The sequence below is a fragment of the Oncorhynchus kisutch genome, linkage group LG23, assembly GCF_002021735.2.
Source record: "Oncorhynchus kisutch isolate 150728-3 linkage group LG23, Okis_V2, whole genome shotgun sequence".
In the NCBI taxonomy this organism is placed as follows: Eukaryota; Metazoa; Chordata; class Actinopteri; order Salmoniformes; family Salmonidae; genus Oncorhynchus; species Oncorhynchus kisutch.
In genome coordinates this window covers 10,363,074-10,384,428 of record NC_034196.2, presented here as the reverse complement: position 1 = coordinate 10,384,428, position 21,355 = coordinate 10,363,074, and the positions used below count along the sequence as shown (strand labels likewise).

Below are 21,355 nucleotides of genomic sequence, written 5' to 3'. Positions count from 1 at the left end.
AATGTGTGAACACGTATTTCCCTTAAAAGGCAAACCTTACTAAACCCGAGGCCTCTGGAAACAGGACATTCAGTCAAATGCAAAAAAAAATCTAGTTCTAAAAAAACATATACATTTCCATATTTGACACATGATGACAGATATATTAATGTATGCAATACATAATAAACTGAGAACAGGGATCAGTAATCTGGTGTCAAGTCAATAGTGAATGAACCCCTATCTTATTGCTGTGTTGTAAGACAATCACCAAACCAGGTCACTGTGTCAACTAGAACTACTGCATGTTAACAGTTTGTGACCCTTCTGCTTTAGTTTCCGTTTGTGACCCTTCTATTTCTGTTTCCGTTTGTGACCATTCTTCTTCAGTTTCAGTTTGAAAACTAACCAGATCCCAGGTTAGGTCTGAATATTAACAGATAGATAAGCCACACCAGCCAGTAAACGATTGACTTTTGTTACCCTATTGCCCTGAACAAAATTAGATTGCCAAGGGAGGCCTTGCTTCCACTTTATGGACAACCCAAAAGGAGACAGTGGCCCCACCTCCCCACGCTGTCCAGCCTATGGCAATGATCAGTGTCAGGACAAGGGTTGCCCTTATCGCTATACTCATCCAACATAGATTTGAGACAACACCCTTTTTGTCATTCTACTCCGGGGTAGCAAGAGAGGCGTGTGTATGACACTACCAGAGAGACAGGAGAGACAGGATAAGAGAAAGTAGAGAGAGAGCCTGTGACACTCACATGTTGGCTGTGAGGGAGAACACTGATAGCGGTGACTATTTGTAGGTGTACCTGTAGGTTACATGTTCCTGACTACAAAACTTTGACACAAAATTTGCATTCCTCTTTGGGTTGGCAGAACGAAGTGTGGGTGAGTTATTGTTTTGCCTCAGCCTGAACATTGGTAGAATAACAAGTAGCCTGCGTTTGTAACCTATGTGTGCCATTTCATGCATTTCATGCGTTTTAAGACAGGTAAACGTAGAGCCTCTAGAGGAGGGTCTAAAAATGATTTTGACCTAAAATTGCTATTACTATTTGAGTACCGTTATTAATACATGAGGGGAGGGTGTTGACTTTGGTACAGGAAGAAGAAGCAGGAATCAAAGCCCATCAGACAGCTGTAATGAGGTTATGATGGGACACAACGATAAGATTTAATCTTCTGTTTACGGCTACCGTTAAGGGTTATCATCCCACCGGGCACAACGTCTGTTGCATGTTGGTGCAACCTAAGTTCATTGAAATGACGTGTAAACAACATTGATTCACTCAGTGTGTGCCCAGTGGGACAGTTATCTACTGCATAGTTTAGGGCTTCTGAAGACATGATAAGACATGATGAGCTCTATGCTGAATGTCTGGATCACTCATTCATCTCAATCTAGAGATGTTCAGACTGTCCACAGTGGGAAATGTAGGAATTTCTTTCTTTCTACTGATTAGAGGCATGCTTTCTATCATTAGAGGCATGCTTTGATGCTTGATATTTCCGATTAGGTCGCATTTAAGATATATTGGAGTTTTAGATGGTTTGTCAATACATTGTCTGCGTTTGTCTTTGAATTAAGGGGCAATCTGAGATGGGTTACCTAAGACACCTGTATATTTTCCCTGTGGTCCTTGAGTAAGTGGTTATCACCATTCACCTTTTCACCATTCAGGTAAGACCCAGATGCAGACAACGTCGAAGTAACAACAGTTTATTAATCGAACAGGGGCAGGCAAAAAGCAGGTCAAGGGCGGGCAGAGGTCGGTAATCTAGATTGGTGGTGAACGGTACAGGACGGCAGGCAAGCTCAGGCTCAGGGCAGGCAAAATGGTCAACACAGGGAAAACTAGGAAACAGGCCAAATAGAGAGACAGGAGCAGAGGGAAAACCACTGGTAGGCTTGACGAAACAAAACGAGCTGGCAACAGACAAACAGAGAACACAGGTATAAATACACAGGAGATAATGGGGAAGATGGGCGACACCTGGAGGGGGGTGGACACAATCACAAAGACAGGTGAAACAGATCAGGGTGTGACAACAATGCTGAATGTCTCTGTGTAACATTGAACTTGATGTGGGAGCACATTAACAGCAAGCAGGAAGTTTCTTTGACGATAGCCTAACTAATCTCTCACAGATCCCGACATGTTTATTGCTTTTCAATGTTTTCATTTTCACTAAATCACTCCTTGACTGAACCTCTGTTACAGTTTCAATGATACAATAAACTATGCATCAAAGTTTAACGAGAGAACTATGAGTAATGCAACACCCCTTGAATGCAAATGCTAGTTGGGAAGGGGTTTAATCATTGTTTCCTTCGGGGAGGACACACTATCTAATGATCAATGAGTGTCATGATGAGTGAAGATTCTCTGTCTGATTCATTCCAGGAGCACAGCTAAGCACCCCACCCCCACCCCCACAACCCACCCCTTTCAGAGGCCATGGAGGAAGCCAAGGTTACTGAAGTTCCCCACCTGGAGCGGAGGGTCCGGCAGCGGAAAGAGCCCATGACCGTTCTGAAGACCAAGCTGAGCCGTAGCCTGTCCTGCTCTGTGCCCAGGGTCAAGAACACCTTGACTGGGTTCTTCCCTGTGGTGCTCTGGCTTCCCAAGTACAAAGTGAAAGAGTATATCTGGGGTGATCTCATGTCAGGCCTCATCATAGGCATCATCCTGGTGCCCCAGGCCATCGCCTACTGCCTGCTGGCCGGAGTGGACCCTATCTATGGCCTCTACACCTCCTTTTTCGCCAACATAATCTACTTCTTCATGGGGACCTCCAGGCACGTGTCTGTGGGCATCTTCAGTCTTATGAGCCTCATGGTGGGCCAGGTTGTGGACAGAGAGGTGTATATGGCAGGGTTCGAGCTGGATGACACCAAAGCAGCCACCGTAGATGGATTCTTAAACGTAACAGAAGACTCAGACAGCTCAGCCGTCAACCTGACAATAGGGGCCTTCGGCATGGAGTGTGGGAAAGAATGTTATGCCATCAGCATCGCAGCAGCCTTGACGTTTTTGGCTGGGATTTACCAGGTACAGTTTCAACTACTCTGATTGATTCAGCACTCTCATAACTGCTTTCAACATGTAGTGGAACAGATTTCAACATGTAGTGGAACAGATGTAAATCAGTTAGACTTGATTACTCATGTCCTAAACATCATAAATTACCTCACATCAAAGATGACTGTGCTGAATATTGACCTTTAGATTAGATTAGCTATCTGATAAACATGGTTACCTCCTTTCAGGTATTGATGGCTGTGTTCAGACTGGGCTTTGTCTCCGTCTACCTCTCTGCTCCCATGCTGGACGGCTTCGCCACAGGAGCATCGTTCACCATCCTCACCGTCCAAGCCAAGTACCTACTGGGGCTCAAGATCCCTCGCCACCAGGGCTACGGCACTGTGGTGGTCACCTGGATCAATATCTTCAGTAACATCCAGAATACCAACTACTGTGACCTCATCACCAGCGTCATCTGCATCTCTGTCCTGGTGTTGGGGAAGGAGCTCCAAGATCGCTACAAGGATCGTCTGAAGATCCCTCTGCCCACAGAGCTGGTAGTGGTGGCGGGCGCTACACTGGTGTCCCACTTTGTAGACTTCCATGGACGGTACGACTCCAGTGTCTCTGGTGCTATCCCCACAGGCTTCATCCCCCCTAAGGTGCCCAGTTTTGGTCTGATGCCCCGGGTGGCCTTCGATGCCATCCCACTGGCTGTGATCAGCTTTGCCTTCACGGTTTCCCTCTCTGAGATGTTTGCCAAGAAGAACGGCTACACCGTCCGGCCCAACCAGGAGATGTTGGCCATTGGTTTCTGTAACATTATCCCTTCCTTCTTCCACTGTTTCACCACCAGTGCTGCCCTGGCTAAAACTATGGTGAAAGACTCCACGGGCTGCCAGACTCAGGTCTCCAGCATTGTAAGTGCCTTTGTCGTTCTCTTGGTCCTGCTCTTCTTCGCCCCCTTCTTTTATTCCCTCCAGAAGTGCGTCCTGGCCTGTATCATCATCGTCAGCCTGAGGGGAGCTCTCCGTAAGTTCAGAGACGTGCCCAGTAAGTGGCGCGTCAGTAAGATGGACGCTGTCGTCTGGATGGTGACTATGAGTGCCTCAGCACTGATCAGTGTGGAGATGGGGCTTGTGGTTGGGGTGGTTTTCTCTATCCTCTGTATCATCGTCCAGACCCAGAAGCCCAAGGTTTCTCTGCTAGGACAGGTCCATGACACTGTCTACTACGAGGATTTGGAGGAGTATGAAAACCTCATGTCCCTCCCTAAAGTGAAGATCTTCCGCTTCCAGGCCCCGCTCTACTATGCAAACAAGGAATTCTTCCTGAAGTCGCTGTACAAGGCAGTGGGCGTGGAACCCTTCCTGGAGATGACCAGGAGGATGGAAGCAGAGAAAAAATCTGAAAAAATGGCAGCGAAGGAAGTCGGGAGAGACGACAAGACTAATGGAGAGGTGAATATAGGGCTGGTATCCAGAGAACTTGACTTCCACACTATCATCTTAGACTGCTCTGCCATGCCCTTCGTAGACTCCACAGGGATGCAAACCTTCAAAGGGATCATTAAAGACTATAAGGAGGTGGGTGTCACAGTGCTGCTAGCAAGCTGTAATACAACGGTCATAGATTCTCTCAGACAAGGTTCTTTCTTTGGGAAGGCTGACAAAGACATGGAACGCTTGTCATTCTATACTGTACACACTGCAGTTCAATTTGCCAATGACAGGGCAACATCTGCATTTATTGGTGACACATTGGTGTAGACCAGAGCCGTATATTTCCAAATAAATGGATATGTAAATAAATGGCTCTGGTCAGGGATGGACTGGCCTTCTGGCAATTCTGGAAAATGCCAGATAGGCTGGACAATTTTTCTGTTGGGTGGCTTGGTCAAAATTGACACACACACAAACCTTTTTTTCATATCAAAATAAAACAATTAAAAAGGTGACATCGCCGGCGGTCCATGGGCCTGGTAGCCCTTCACACTCACAGCCCCTGTCATCCCCTATACGGGTTGAAAATGGCAGATTTGGTCACTCATAAGCATCTAAATCTGAATGCAGTGGCTGTACAGTAATGTACTATATATGGTGTCAGAACAAGCTCTTTACTTTACAGCTCACTTTACAGCCCTGTGTGCGATTCAACTGACAGTCATTCTAAACATGTGTACCACGCACATTTAAAAAAATGCCCCCAATCCCTCCTGCTAATTGGGCTAGTAGTTAAGCAACATTTTTGTGGTCTGAGTGAGGGGACACTGTAAATTGAGAGGAGTCAATGTGTTCTGACAGATGACACTTGGAGGATTATAATAAACACTGCTTTGATGTCATACAAGCAAACCACACAACCATAAGTCCAAATGTGCACTTCACATTTCCATATTTGAAAACTGATGTAATTTACCGTATCAACAAACATGATACCTATATTTGATGTACAGTTACACGAATGACAAGCGTCATACCATGGGTTGTCCTGAACAGAATGTTTGTCATATTGTGAAGAAAATTTGCTGCGGAACACACACTTGAAGGACTCCATTCTATGCGCACCAAAATTACAATATGTTTGTCTGAAGTGCCTTGTGAAAGCCTAACACTGTAAGATCCTATTTTATAACTAGTCATGTTGGCAATAGAATAAGCTTTCAAATGATGTCCACCTGACCCAGATTGTGATTTATAATGGAAAGTTTTTTTTAAATGTAATTGTGTGATGGTGGGGACGCAGGGCTGTGTTCCAAACAAAAGACTGTAAGTGTGCTTGCTTCAGTTCCTCAACGGCAAAGCTAGGAGATCTAAAACAAAAACACCTTTAAGTTGAAGGCTCTTTCCTTGTGTCATAGAAGTGCATTGAAATGACTTAGGTACTGTGCACAGTTTGGAGATGTGTGTGTAAACTTGAAGACACCAGTAAGACCTTTCACTCAAGCCCTTGTAATAATGTTTGCACCTACCCCAAAATTGCAGTGAATATTCTTATCTTATGAGTGTATTCGTTATCAACAAATGCAGCGAAAAGTACAGTAAATGTTAAACGCAGATGAAATCAACAGCGTAACGTTTGGATTTGTTTGGTCTTGTGTCAGGTGAACTGTTGTGTTCTCACCTTTGGTCTGATCATTTCTTTCAATTTATACCATGGTCATGCATATACTTTTTCAGTTAGAAACTATCCATATAGGTGTAAAGGGTTAAAGATGTACCAAGCAGAAATCTCTCCGACATTTCCTGGTTGCTAAAATTCTAATAATGTAGTTCACCTAATTTCAGTTTGTGACAAAATAAGCAAGTCTAGTGTATAGAATCATTGTACAATCTGTGAAACATATTTTCCATAAGCAAAAATATAGTATTTTCAGCTGTTTGAAGCTGGTGTATAAAACCAAAAGTAAAAGACACAAAAACTAAATTTAAGACTGGGAAGCATAGAAATGGCGCTCATAGAACAGATCTACTGCTTCTTAGACTTGCTTTCAAGAATAATGACAAATCTATAACTCACATTTCTAACAAATTTGCCTTTGGTTGTTCTGTGGGCAAGGGCCGGCCCGGTTTTCTTATCGGCTGAGCTGAGGTCACGCAAACTCACCTTCAAGGTCAAACGTGGCATCAGCAAAGAGACCTTCCCCGACTCTGTCATAAGTTATACAGCCAAGATCATGGATTGTAAAAAACGGAAAGGTGTTTATAAACATAGCAAGAGCAAGTTGTACATTGTCACCTCACTCAAAATATCCTATTTTTTTGGCGGCTAAACCTATGATTTGGTCAAACAGTAAAGTGTATTATCCTCATGATTCCTGTAATTTTTTATTTTACCAGGTAAGTTGACTGAGAACACATTCTCATTTGCAGCAATGACCTGGGGAATAGTTACAGGGGATGAATGAGCCAATTGAAAACTGGGGATTATTAGGTGACTGTGATGGTTTGAGAGCCAGATTGGGAATTTAGCCAGGACCCCAGGGTTAACACCCCTACTCTTACGATAAGTGCCATGGGATCTTTGATGACCTCAGAGAGTCAGGACACCCGTTTAACATCTCATTTGAAAGACAGCACCCTATCACTGCCCTGGGGCATTGGGATATTTTTTTAGACCAGAAGAAAGAGAGCCTCCTACTGGCCCTCCAACACCACATCCAGCAGCATCTGGTCTCCCATCCAGGTACTGACCAGGACCATTGGGAATTTAGCCAGGACCCCAGGGACCAACCCTGCTTAGCTTCAGAAGCAAGCCAGCAGTGGTACGCAAGGTGGTATGCTGCTGGCAATGAAAGTGTCGGCCATGTGCCTGTGCCCTCGCTGGTGTCTGCCTCCGTGATGAGCACTCTCTTCTCCCCCATGCGCTCGAGAGAAGAAAAAAAAACAGCTTTGGAAGCTTCTACCGGTCGAAGGGAGGAAGGACTCAGGTTTCTGTAGGTATACTTTGATTTTAAACAACCAACATGTACGCGTTCATGAGAGACTCAGCTTTCGATGGTGGGGTCAACCATTCAGACGCTACAGATAGAAGTTGGCACATCGGTGGCACTGTAATATATTGATGGTGACTTCACCAGTTATTTTGTAACACACAAACTCCAGTTTCCATTCCAACAAGGTGCTGGTATCTAATGATTTACAATAGAAGTTGATGTTTCAGATGAACTTTTAAAGTTTGAAATCTTATCAAATTATTCTTAAAATCGTATTTTACATTACTTTGTAGAGTTGTTGACAGTTGAATGTTTTTATATACTGTGCATCTTAGTTATCAATAGAAACAACGCTTTTGTATAAAGTATAAGTAAATTCATGGTTTAATAAACTACTACAATACTAGCTATGTGTAATTTAAATGACTAATGATTTTGAGACTATGAAGTTATATTGAATGCTAGTCCTTTTCAGTTGCCAATTCACTTGACAGCGGGTGTGTCAATGATTAACTGGCAAAATAACATTATGAAGCATTGGAACAATTCCTCTGTGCTCAGCCATTACAGGCTTACTACTGTTTAGTCATTTCACAATTTGCTGTGTCAGTTTGATAGAAATAATCGTTTACTTTGGGCATTGGCATGAATTATGCTGACTTTTCATATTGCAGGTTCAAACGTCACTCCAGAGCACTACAGACATTGAGTACAATGTGAGCTTTCCTGACTCTTCATTCAACATGATTGAATGAATAGACGTATGTGTATCCATCTAATCAGCAACATCTACCAACAAATAACATTGATATGGCGTGTGGCGTAATTCTATAAAAGTATTTTGACTTGGTATAGTACTGAAGTGAACATGCAATGTAGCCTACTGTCCACTTGATGGCGGCAGAGAGCCTCCTGACAAAAGTGAGAAAATGGGAGTGCCATTGGTGAGTGAATAGCCTATTACAGCGCTTCTTGAACAAGGACGTCTTTTTTGAATTTTTTTGCACAAGCAGCTGAAAGGGCACTGTTTCCGCACCGCTGTAGTGACAAATGAAACTAGCCAGCCATCTACGTCTTTTTGTATAAATAATTGATATTCCTCAACAGCTACTTATTTTTCCTTGATTGTTTTCCGGGGAAACTATGTCAAGTCGGAGGAGGTAAGTTCGGCTTGCTAAAGTATGTTAACCTTAGTACAGACGGTAGCACCACAGTTATACGAAATCTTTGGTAGTACCAGTTAGCTAGTTAAGTTAACTGGTACTGTCTCTTAGCTAGTTAGCTGCATCAATGTTTGGTTGATTACCATTAGAAGTTGCTTCCGCAATAGAAATAGCTAATGACATTGCAGCATTGCCGAGATTAGGGGGAAACGTTCAAACCGTTGGTAGCTAGCTAACAGAGGACTAACGCTAATCTTTGATACCCTTACAAACTAGCCAGCTGTGTGTTGGCGCTGGTCCAGTGTGTTATTTTTACATTCGCCCCTAGATGGATTTCCACCTTAATAGTGACAGGCTTTAACATATTTCTGCTACTCGCCAAAATAAAGATGTTGCTAGAATAACGGTTGCTGACGAACCTTTCTTTGCCTGAACCGCGAAAATAGTTGTGTGGTCCATCCGTTGTAGTGCAGATCTAACGCATGCGCTTGGACCAGAGCTAGTCTGGCAGTAAACAAAGTGTTCAAAATTCCTAGTTATATGTTTGCTAGCTACTTAGCCAGCTTAAGTTACCAAATTTGATTGTCTTGTCACTCATCTCTGCAGTGAAGCCCTGGCTTTCTCGCTAGTGACTGGTATAAACCATGCCATGGCCAGGCTGGTGGACATCTGGGACAGCATGGGCATCATGGAGGAGCAGAGGGTGGAGCGAATGGAGACAGTGAAGAAACACATTGAGGTGAGGCTTTAGAAAACAGTATATTCAGATGAACTGCATGTTACTGAATCCTCGTCAAGTAGTCAATTAACCAACTCTGACACTATTTTCCCAAGGGCCTTTTGAATGACATGATCACCGAGGAGGAAGCCTTGAGGCACCGCATCCGGGCCAATATCATCACTTTTCAAAAACAGCTGGATACCTTGTGCCTGGAAATGTCAATGGATCCATACAAAGTAAGTGGTACTTTAAGGCTTTTTATAATCAACCTCAACATTGTTTGCTGATTCCTTTCCTTGACTCCATTCCTTCCTTTGTACAAACCTCTTGTCTCCGTCTTGCCCACCTGTCAGATGGAGGAGGGCCTGACAGTCCTCCAGATTGAGAAGAACTTGCGTCTGCGTGTGGAGGTTCTGACCAAGGAGAAGGGGGAGCGTTTGAAGGAGCTACACAGACTGCAGCAGCAGGATAAGGAACTGTGTGTGGAGCTGTGCGTCACCCCCTATTACATCCCCACTGGCAGCATGCCATCTCGCACGCAGCTACAGGAACTCCGGGAGCACATCCAGACCCTCAGTGAGGAAAAGGTACTGTAATGGCTGCAGGCCAGGTTGAAGATTTGGGTTTAGTATGAATGTCATTTTGAACTTCCTATTGTCTTTAAAAAGCAACATTATTATTCAAACTTTACATTTGTCATAACTGCCCATTACTGGTATTTTGGAGAGAAAAAAAATCTAAACTCTTATCACTCAATCCTGTAGAAGAGTCGTGCAAAGGTGTTCTCAGGTCTGCGTGAGGACATCAGGAAGCTGATGGAGGAGATGGGTCATGAACCAGAGACTAGCCTGGAGAAAGAGTCTGTGGGCCACGACGAGGATATATTCCTGCTCACTCATGAAAATATCAAAGCCCTCAAACTGCTGCTCTCCCAGGTACTGAAAATAATCTCGCCGCGCTACTAATGATTACTTAGATATTATATTGTAGTCTTTTATTGTATCTGATGGGACTTCTAGGTCTGGGCCAATAGTATTTGTATCATTTTGTGTAGATGGAGGTCAAGAAGGAATCACTGACAAATACTCTAGCTGAGCTGAAAGAACGATCCATGTGCCTGTGGAATCGTCTGGATGCGCTGGAGCAAAACTGCAGTGTGTTCCAAGAGAGTGTGCAGGGTACCCTCTCTGACCAAATCACACAGGTTGGAACTCTCTCTTCCTTCACCACTGTGTTGGACAAAGCTTCACATGCATACCACACACCACTGTTCAAAACAGTAAACCTTACACTATGACTATAATGTTGCCCCGGACTTAGCTAACAAGGAAACGAACAGAGATGGTGCTAGTACCCCACAGTGTTTGAGACAGTCCTTACCCGGGTAATGTTCATTGGGGACCACTGAGGAAAAAACGTGTTTATTATAGTACCTCCTCGTATCACTGTTTCTGAGCGTTGTTTTCCTTTTTCTTCATACTGAACCTGACCATGTTGTCCGGTCCAGTGGCAACGGGAGGTGGACCGTCTGACAGACCTGCAGAAGACCAGGCTGGGGGATGTGATTGAAAAGGTCAGACAGGAACTAGTGACCTTCTGGGACAAGTGCAACCTGGGCCGTGAGCAGAGGGAACCCTTCAATGCCCACTTATGTGACAGTGAGTAGAACAACACTATGAAATCTCACTCTCACAGACAAAATACACATGCAGCTGATCGAACCCATTTGTTTTTCCCTAGATAACTTCACAGAGGAGTTGTTGGCACTGCATGATGCTGCGCTATTGAAGGTGAAGAATTATTACGACCAGGTAAAGCCCTTACTGGAGGCCCTGCAGAGATGGGAGAAGTACTGGGCCCTCTTCCAGGATTTTGAGGTACTGCTGGTATTTGCGGTCAGGCATGAAATTGCAACGTTTTGTAAAATTGTGCACTACTTGGTGCATGTCATCTAGGACTGTCCGTAACAACAAAAAATCGACCAAGAGTTGACTTCTTTCGACCAATCGATTGGTTTAAATTTCAAACAGTGTATTTTTCCCTATATAGAAATCAGCTAGCCTATATGTAGGCTAATGAGCTTGTCTTATGTTTTAAGCACAGTGATTAAATAATTAAGACACAAATGACTCAAGAAGAAGCCAGAGATAGCCTACCCTCCTCCTCCCCTTGCTGTTGGCTTTCTGCAGTTAAGCTCATGAAGTTGCTGGTAATAGCCTGTAGACACAAAATAGCCTACATAAAGTTAACAAATAAAATTTTGAATCCTGCAGGTAGAAAATATCTTGACTAAAAATAAATATCCTATAAATCACATTGGCTATGCATGGTTTGTCTGCAAGGAACATTGTATCACCTTGGTCCGGCCTGAAGCTCGCGCTAGCAAACTTGCAATATTGTATAAAAATATTCTGGGCCCTTAGTTTCCCGCAAATTAGCTGCAGACCGACAAGGCTGTAGATACACAGTTGTAGACAGTTTGCAAGGGATGAGAAGTAATCAGGTAGGCCTATTTTACAAGGTTTCCACCTGATCACAGCACAAGTGGTTATCGAAAGAGCTGGAAATATTTTTCAAATAGGCTACGTTGAGGAACTATTGTCTTTCTCAATGGATGTAAAAACAGACTTTATTTACTTGCTGTTTGAGTTGAAGAAAGAAGGAAGTTCTTACTGACTTTATTGTCCCCATGGGGAAATGTTGTTGCAGTGTCATTTACACATTTTAATATGCTTTTAAATACAAAACAAAATTGACAATACAACTTTCATAAGTTACATACCAATACATAAACATTTTTTAAAAAGACTAGCCTGCCGGCCTTACTGAGTCTGTAGGAACATTAGCCCGAGCTATTTAGGAGGGATATCACACCTGGCACAAATGACTGTCTGGTTCTGTTTTTCCTGCTGAGGGGTGCCCTTTACCTGCGCCCAGAGTGGAGTACGTCAAAGTCCGGGTACATGGGGTGGCTTGGGTCTAAAATGATTTTGTGAGCCTTGCGGAGGGCCCTGACCTTAAAGATCTCATCTAGGCCTGTCTGTTTGACTCCAAGTACCTTTCTTGCTGTGGTGATAATCCTTCTCAGCATATTTCTCTGGCTGACAGTGGCACTGCCAAACTAACAAACAATAACAAGTTCCACAGTGATGGTGAGGTAAGACAATCAGAAATACTATCAGATCCCCAAATTGGCACGTTTATAGGCCTACATTTGCACGCAGGCCAGGCAGCCTAGGCCTATTTCTCTGCATAATCCAGTGTGTGTTCTCAGTTAACGTTGATAGAGCTAGAAACAAAAGACAATTCATGAATTGACAACTCGGAAATGGTATGAAATTAACCAAAACTTGTTCCTCATAAGCGTAACCTAGGTTGTGTGGTCCTTAAACAACGTGTCCACTCCGGACAATGAGAAGGGTAAAAGACGGTAATAATAATAATAATATTGAATGCATTAACAGAAATTAAACCAATGTTGTAGATTAGAACGGTAAATGTAGTACTGGTAATACTACCGCAATGGATTAGTCCACTGAGACAGGCGTGAGTCAGGCGGTGTCTCGTTTACCATATGTATTTTTTTATTTTATTTTTTACAAAAATGATGTATACACTACCGTTTAAAAGTTTGTGTTCACCTAGAAATGTTCTTGTTTTTGAAGAAAATGTAAAAATATGTCCATTAAAATAATATCGAATTCATCCGAAATACAGTGTAGACATGGTTAATGATGTAAATGACTATTGTACTTGGAAATGGCATTTTTTTTAAATGTTTTTTTTTTAATGGAATATCTACGTAGGTGTACGTAGATAATGGAGGCCCATTATCAGCAATCATCACTCCTGTGTTCCAATGGCACATTGTGTTAGCTAATTAAGTTGATCATTTTAAAAGGCTAATTGATCATTAGAAAACCATTTAGCATTTGTTAGCACAGCTGAAAACTGTTGTGCTGATTTAGACTAGTTGAGTATCTATAGCATCAGTATTTGTGGGTTCGATTACAGGCTCAAAATAGCCAGAAACAAAGTGCCTTCTTCTGAAACTCGTCAGTCTGTTCTTGTTCTGGGAAATGAAGGCTATTCCATGTGAGAAATTGCCAAGAAACTGAAGATCTCGTACAGCGCTGTGTACTACTCCTTTCACAGCACAGCGTAAACTGGCTCTAACCAGAATAGAAAGAGGAGTGGGAGGCCCCGGTGCACAACTGAGCAATAGGACAAGTACATTAGAGTGTCTAGTTTGAAAACGGATGCCTCACTGGCAGCTTCATTAAATAGTTCCTGCAAAACACCAGTCTCAACATCAACAGTGAAGAGGCGACTCTGGGATGCTGGCCTTCTAGGCAGAGTTGCAAAGAAAAAGCCATATCTCAGACTGGCCAATAAGATGGGCAAAAGAACACACACAGGACAGAGGAATATTGGGGGTAAAAAGTGTTATGGAATAATTAATCTAAGTTTTAGCTGTTTGGCTCACAAAGAAGAACATTGTGGAGGCAATGTGATGGTCTGGGGGTGCTTTGGTGGTGGTAAAGTGGGAGATTTGTACAAGGTTGAAGGGATCTTGAAGGAAGGCTGTGACTCCATTTTGCAATGCCATGCCATACTCGGTGGACAGCGCTTAATTGGAGCCAATTTCCTCCTACAACAGGACAATGACTCAAAGCACAGCTCCAAACTTTACAATAACTATTTAGGTAAGAAGCAGTCAGCTGGTATTCTGTCTATAATGGAGTGGCCAGCATTGTCACCGGATCTCAACCCTATTGAGTTGTTGTGGAAGCAGCTTGACCTTATGGTACGGTACATAAGAAGTGCCCATCAAGCCAATCCAATTTGTAGGAGGTGCTTCAGGAAGCATGGGGTGAAATATCTTCAGATTCCCTTAACAAATTGACAACTAAAATGCCAAATGTCTGCAAGGCTGTAATTGCTGCAAACGGAGGATTCTTTGATGAAAGCAAAGTTTGAAGGAGACGATTATTATTTCAAGAAAAAATTATTTATACCCTTGTCAATGTCTTGACGATATTTCTTATTCATTTTGCAACTCATTACATGTATGTTTTCATGGAAAACAAGGACATTTCTAAGTGACCCCAAACTTTTGAACGGTTGTATGTATACACACACACACAGTGCATTCAGAAAGTATTCAGCCCCCTTCTCCTTTTCCACATTTGTTTTACATTGCAGCCTTATTCTAAAATTGATTAAATACAAAATTTTCCTCATCAATCTACACACAATACCCCAAAATGACAAAGTGAAAGCAGGTTGTTAGAATTTTCGGCAAATTTATTACACATTTTTAAAAAGATGCCTTATTTACATAAGTATTCAGACGCTTTGTTATGACAGTCGACAAACACCTGTCTATATTAGGTCCCACAGTTGACAGGGAAAAAAACACGCCATGAGGTCGACGGAATTGTCCGTAGAGCTCTGGGACAGGATTGTGTGGATGTACAGATCTGGGGAAGGGTGGCAACTTTGCGGCAGCATTGAAGGTGCCAAAGAACACAGTGGCCTCCGTCATTCTTAAATGGAAGAAGTTTGGAACCACCAAGACACTTCCTAGGGCTGGCTGCCCGGCCAAACTGCGCAATCGTGAAAGAAGGGCCTTGGTCAGGGAGGTGACCAAGAAGCCGATTGTCACTCTGGTGGAGTGCAACAGCTCTGTCATTCATGCCTTTATGGTGGAGTGGCCAGACAGAAGCCACTCCTCAGTAAAAGGCATATGGCAGCCTGCTTGAAGTTTGCCAAAAGGCACCTAAAGGACTCTGACCCTGAGAAATGAGATTCTCTGGTCTGATGAAATCAAGGTTGAACTATTTGGCCTGAATGCCAAGAGTCATGTCTGTAGGAAACCTGGCACCATCCCTACGGTGAAGCATGGTGGTGGCAGCATCATGCTTTAGGGATGTTTTTCAGCGGCAGGGACTGGGAGACTAGTCAGGATTGAGGAAAATATTAACCAAGAAAAGTGCAGAGACATCCTTGACTAAAAGCCTACTATAGAGCGCTCAGGACCTCAGTGAGGTAAAGGTTCACCTTCTAACAGGACAACGACCCTAAGCACACAACCAAGACAATGCAGGTGTGGCTTCGGGACAAGTCTCTGAATGTCCTTGAGTGGCCCAGCCAGAGCCCTGACTTGAACCCGATCGAACATCTCAGGAGACCTGAAAATAACTGCTGCAACGCTCCCAATCCAACCTGATAGTTGGAGAGGATCTGCAGAGGAGAAACTCCCCAAATACAGGTGTCCCAAGCTTGTAGCGTCATAAAGAAGACTTAAGGCTGTAATTGCTGCCAAAGGTGCTTCAACAAAGTACTGAGTGAAGGGTCTGAATAAATTTAATATTTCAGTTTTGCATTTTTATAAATTTGCAAACATATTAAAAAAAAAAAACAAACATTTTCTGCTTTGATATCTTGTGTAGATTGAAGAGAAATTATTTAATCAAATTTAGATTAAGAAACTGTAGAAAAAGGGGTCTGAATACTTTCCCGAATACATTGGATATTTTATTTTTGTTTCCAGCTAATCCTAAACAGATTACATTAGGGCTGACCCCATGTAGTTGACTGGTTGATGGTCAACCAATAGCCTATCAACCAGTTGACTAAATGGGGTCAGCCCTAATGTGATCTGTTTTAGATTTGCTGAAAACGAAAATAAATTTGCACTCTAGATACTAGACAACAATCTGCTCATTTTCTGATACATGTTCAGTGTGTTGCTAATTTTGTTATTCTATATAATTTGACAAGAAAATGTATAATCTATTACTGAAACTTCTCTTTGCAGAAAAAGGCCAATGATCCAAACCGTTTCTCCAACAGAGGAGGAGCCCTTCTTAAAGAGGCCAAAGAGAAGGTCAAAGTTCAAAAGATGCTGCCAAAGGTAAGACTTAATTTGATTTAAGTCATGTCCTTCTATACATTTGTATGGCGGTTGGCTTCACAGTCTGAAGGAATGTTATATACCATTCATTCAACTCTGACAATTATTTTCACCTGCTTAAAATCTGTTGTAAGTTGTAGAAATTATAGTCTTTACATTTTTACATATAAAATATGTTTAAGAAAAGTGACAGACATGGTTGATGGTAATCAAACAAACTCCTGCTAAATTAGTTGGAGTCCAGCGTTCTATTCACAACCACTCACTGGAGCATCCAATGATCGGTTCAAGGTCATTCTCATATGCTGTTTATATGGCGGTGTCATTGAAGTTGTACTCTGATGTAAAATGCCAATGATGTATACAGTGCATTTAGAAATTCCATCATTCTTAAATGGAAGAAGTTTGGAACCACCAAGACTTCTAGAGCTGGCCGCCCGGCCAAACTGAGCAATCGGTGGAGAAGGGCCTTGGTCAGGGAGATGTCCAAGAACCCGATTCTCACGCTGACACAGCTCCTGAGTTCCTCTGTGGAGGTGGGAGAATCTTCCAGAAGGACAACCATCTCTGCAGCACCCCACCAAAAGGCTTTTTACAAAGGAAAAGTGTTGTTTCTCCCTGTTATGTGATGTGACCAGTTGGAGGAAGAACTGAAGAAGGGGGTTGAAGCCTGGGAGAAGGACCAGGGTTCTGCCTTCCTGGTTCAGGGCCGGAGAGTCATGACCTACATCTCCAGCCAATGGGAGGAGTACAAGCAGCAGAGGGACAAGGAGAAAAGTGAACGTGCCGCCGTAAGTCCAGCCCCTCCTAATTCTCACCCATAGATTACCACAGTATGAGTCATAATCCCCATAAACCCTAGCAGTCAAACAGGGAATTGGTTCCAATTGTTTTCCCACCATGCATTTTTCCCATAGGGGATTTTAGAAACACTTAAATGAGGGGCTGTGTTTCGTCTAGGCTTACTCTGGCATAACGTTTTGATACCTGTGTAAATCTCTGTTACAAGGTGACTGTTTTTCATCACAAACTATCGTAAAGCCATATCTCTCTGTTCCATTGTGCAAAAGGCCGATTCTAAAACTTACTGTGCTGAACGTAGATTAAAATAGACTTGTACAGAGTAGCGTGGTCAACATGTGTAACTGCCAAATGGCAATGCTTAGAAATGTGGATTTGACCATTCTGGGGCACTGATCGTTTGTTACCGACTGGTCTGTGACTGAGGCTTTGTTTGTCTCTGTGTTTAAGTTGCAGACATCAAAGAAGGGGGAGATGACGACTCCATTCAAAACTCCCACTAAGAGGGCCCATGGAGGGATAAATGGCCCTACCCCCAACAAGATCAGAAAGGTACTAGGGCTGGGAATTGCCAGGGTCCGAACAAGCTATGAAGGAAAAATATTACGTTTTGGTACAGGGATGGCTGACTAGCCCAAACATAATATTTAGATTTTTTTGTCAAAAAATGATCTCCAGATATGTAGCTGTAGAAGGTACAGTAACTAGCACTTACAGTGGTCCTTATGAGACGAGTTCACTGGCCTCCGAAACCAACTCGAGCACTTTATTATTGTGGTAACACTTCTTTTGATATAATTGCGTAATGTAAGAATCTCATTAAGTACCTTACGTAGGTGGAAAATGTAAGAAATGTGTCACTAGTCTTACATGACCTTGACCCACATAGCCCTTCTTTCAGAAGACTCCTAGCCAGGTTACCAGGGTGCGGTCAGCCAACACCTTCATAAGTGTGCCCAGCAGCAAGCCTCCTCTCTCCCAGGTTCAGATGCAGGTACACACCCAGCACTCACTCCAAACTGTGGACCATTGGTACTTGTGCTTGGTGAACAGCTTCCATTTATATAGCGCGATGACTATTAAGAGAACCACTAGGTGATTGCTGTTATAGAGTTTTTCCCGTAAACCACTTTCCAAAGTCTACCTAGCCTGTGAAAGACAAAGTATTGACAGCAAAATCCAAACTCTTCTTTAGAATCTAATCTCTTTCCAAGTTAATAATTCTATTAAAGAGATGTAGAAATATAATACTTCAGGTGGATTCGATAGGTAAGCAGAGAAGGAAGTGTGCTGCATGTTCAGTAGTTGACTCTGATGTGCCGTGTTTGTTTGTGTCCACTCATTGGCTGTGCAGAAAATTAGGCCCCTGGAGAGCAGCAGCATTCAGAGAACGCCCCTGCTGGAGTGCAACAGTACAGAGAGGAAACAACCTGTTGACATCAGCTACCTTGACTTCACTGTGAGACCAGCCTTTTAAACTATACTCTGACTTTAAGACCAGCTGTTAATTATTATTGATTTTTTACAAATATTTGAATAGGATTTTTCTCTCGGCTCTATAGTCAACCAATTAAATAAACATGGCACTTTACAAAACAAAAGCAATTCATACATTCTCATAGCTCATCATATATTTGTTAGTTGCGCATTTTAAACTACTCTGACTTCACTGTAAGACTAACCCTTTAATCTAAACTCTACAACCGTCTTGTCTGCAGAAACATTTTGCTCTCAAAATCACATTTCCTGCAATTCTACACATTTTGTCATGGGGTGGAGAGAAAATATTAGTTTTAACACAAATTTCCTGCAATTTATATATTGTTAAACTAGTCTTTTAAACTATATTCGGACTTCACTGTGAGACCATCCTTAAGACTGTGTCACTGTGTACTTCAATAATCTGGACACATGAGTTTACAGTGCATTCGGAAAGTATTCAGACCCCTCAACTTTTTTTCCCACATTTTGATACGTTACAGCCTTATTCTAAACTGTGGTGAATGCAATTGATTTGGAAAAACACACCGGTCTGTATAAGGTCCCACAGTTGACAGTGCATGTCAGAGCAAACACCATGCCATGAGGTCAAAGGAATTATCCGTAAAGCTCCGAGAACTGATTGAAGTGCAGATCTGGGGAAGGGGACCAAAACATTTCTGCAGCATTGAAGGTCCCCAAGAACACAGTGGCTACCATCATTCTTAAATGGAAGAAGTTTGGAACCACCAAGACTCCTCCCAGAGCTGTCAGCCTGGCCAAACTGAGCAATCAGGGGAGAAGGGCCTTGATCAGGGAGGTGACAAAGAACCTGACGGTCACTCTTACAGAGCTCCAGAGTTCCTCTATGGAGATGGGAGAACCTTCCAGAAGGACAACCATCTATGCAGCACTCCACCAATCAGGCCTTTATGATAGAGTGGCCAGGTGGAAGCCACTCCTCAGTAGAAGACATCACAGCCCACTTGAAGTTTCCAAAAGCCACCTAAAGACTGTCAATGAGAAACAAGATTCTCTGGTCTAATGAAACCAAGATTGAACTCTTTGGCCTGAATGCCAAGCTTCACGTCTGGAGGAAACCTGGCACCATCCCTACGGTAAAGCATAGTGGTGGGAGCATCATGCGGTGGGCTAGTTTTTCAGTGGCAGTGACTGGGAGACTAGTCAGGGTCGAGGGAAAAATGAACAGAGCAAAGTGCAGAGAGATCCTTGATGAAAACCTGCTACAGAGTGCTCAAGACCTCAGACTGGAGAGAAGGTTCACCTTCCAACAGGACAACGACCGTAAGAACACAGCCAAGACAACACAGGAGTGGCATTGGGACAAGTCTCGAAGTCTAGGCTGGGCCAGTAACCGAGAAGTTGCTGTTTCGAATCCCCGAGCTGACTAGCTGAAAAAATATTGAAACCTGTGTTCTTTGTCATTATGGGGTATTGTGTGTAGATAACCCTTTTTTAAAAATAGATTTTAGAATAAGGCTGTAACGTAACAAAATGTGGAAAAGTCAAGGGGTCTAAATATTTTCCGACTCCACTGTAAGTTAAATGTTGACCTACGTTTTTCCTCACTTTCTACTCCAACGGTGTTTTTTTTTGGGGGGGGGTTTATGGTATCAGTTACTGAAATATGTCTTTCATTCCCTCCAGAGTGCGTTGTCCAAAAAGTCGAGTGATGCAGTTTTCAATTCCACAGCAAAGGACCCCGCGTTTTAAGAGGTGCGTGCACAGTTCACTCCTCAGAGGTTGTGTTCTGTCCACTTGGCACTCTTCTCCTGGCTACACGGCCAGTGTTTTAATAAAATTGGTTAGATTTCAAAGTAACTGCAACACCAATTAGCTCAAATTAGTTACATCAAAGACTTGCCGTGGCTACACGTGTCTTGATGCAACTAATTTGAGCTAATTGGTGTTGCTTTTACTTTGAAATCTAACCAATTTTATGTATGTATAGTAATACTACAACCTGCATGGAAGTGGATAGGTCAAAAGGGACTCTTAGTGTAATTTGCAACGTATTGTAATAGTAAAGGTGTGGATGAAACTCATAAAGCCATGTTTTCCAGTGATTAATATTCTGCTGTCCAGGGCAGGTATTTCACGAGTTTGATACTTTTTTAAAGGTAGAGCCCCTTAGATGTTAGACATGCAGTACTTTAATATTCATTTGAAATGTTTTACTTTATAATAAATGACCAGGTAACACCAGAGGAAGCATCCTGTTTTGATACAGACCTTCCAGCAGATCTACATGCTACTCTTTTTTTATTTTATTTACATTTTTATAAATATTTCTGTTTGTAAATATTGCTTTCTTGTAATGCTACTTCTCATTTGTTTCTTCTGCACACACACTGTCTTGGCAATGTGTTTTGTCCTTGTGTCAACATGTGAATTTTACTGTTTCTTGTATACCTATTAATAAATATGTCACCTGTCTTTTAATTACAGTAGTGCATGCATTTTTCATACTGGTCCCGCACTGGATTTGAACTCCACAACCTTGGCATTGCAAGCACCATGCTCTATCAAACGAGCTACATGGCAGTGTTTTGAACTTTTATCTACACATGAAATGATGGCATGGGAGAGTTTGGCTTTATTCATGATAGGGAATGTTGGTTTAGAGCCAAAGTCCTAAGATTGATTCAGACCCTGTAAGTATGAATGGTTATAGAGAATGAATGATATTCCTCTTCTGCTCCATCAATCCTGGATTGTTTCATTGACCTTGAGCCAAAACACTCCTTTACCGTTGACCGATGAGTGGGATTGTAGAAACCATGTAATTGTCATGGATAA

At 42.6% G+C, this 21,355-nt stretch overlaps 2 protein-coding genes across 6 annotated transcripts; both read left to right on the top strand.

Annotated features, from left to right (window-relative positions):
- The first annotated feature begins 615 nt into the window (after positions 1 to 615).
- On the top strand, positions 616 to 6,089 carry LOC109868434 (sulfate transporter). The gene is made up of 3 exons (XM_020458000.2): positions 616 to 879; positions 2,397 to 3,044; positions 3,263 to 6,089. The coding sequence occupies exons 2-3, from the start codon at positions 2,451 to 2,453 to the stop codon at positions 4,784 to 4,786; spliced, it is 2,118 nt and encodes a 705-aa protein (XP_020313589.1). The 5' UTR covers positions 616 to 879; positions 2,397 to 2,450; the 3' UTR covers positions 4,787 to 6,089.
- A 2,340-nt stretch (positions 6,090 to 8,429) lies between these two features.
- Positions 8,430 to 21,003, top strand: LOC109868453 (protein regulator of cytokinesis 1). Of its 5 annotated transcripts, XM_020458032.2 has the most exons (15): positions 8,430 to 8,612; positions 9,222 to 9,354; positions 9,450 to 9,572; positions 9,690 to 9,923; positions 10,101 to 10,271; positions 10,391 to 10,540; positions 10,844 to 10,994; positions 11,077 to 11,213; positions 16,160 to 16,255; positions 16,894 to 17,046; positions 17,507 to 17,608; positions 17,946 to 18,050; positions 18,411 to 18,515; positions 20,204 to 20,272; positions 20,753 to 21,003. In XM_020458032.2, the coding sequence occupies exons 1-14, from the start codon at positions 8,596 to 8,598 to the stop codon at positions 20,267 to 20,269; spliced, it is 1,743 nt and encodes a 580-aa protein (XP_020313621.1). In that variant the 5' UTR covers positions 8,430 to 8,595; the 3' UTR covers positions 20,270 to 20,272; positions 20,753 to 21,003. The 5 variants fall into 5 exon arrangements, with proteins under 5 accessions (XP_020313621.1, XP_020313623.1, XP_020313619.1 ...); XM_020458034.2 differs by having other exon boundaries at positions 17,961 to 18,050; positions 20,204 to 21,003; XM_020458030.2 differs by having other exon boundaries at positions 20,204 to 21,003.
- The last annotated feature ends 352 nt before the right edge of the window (positions 21,004 to 21,355 follow it).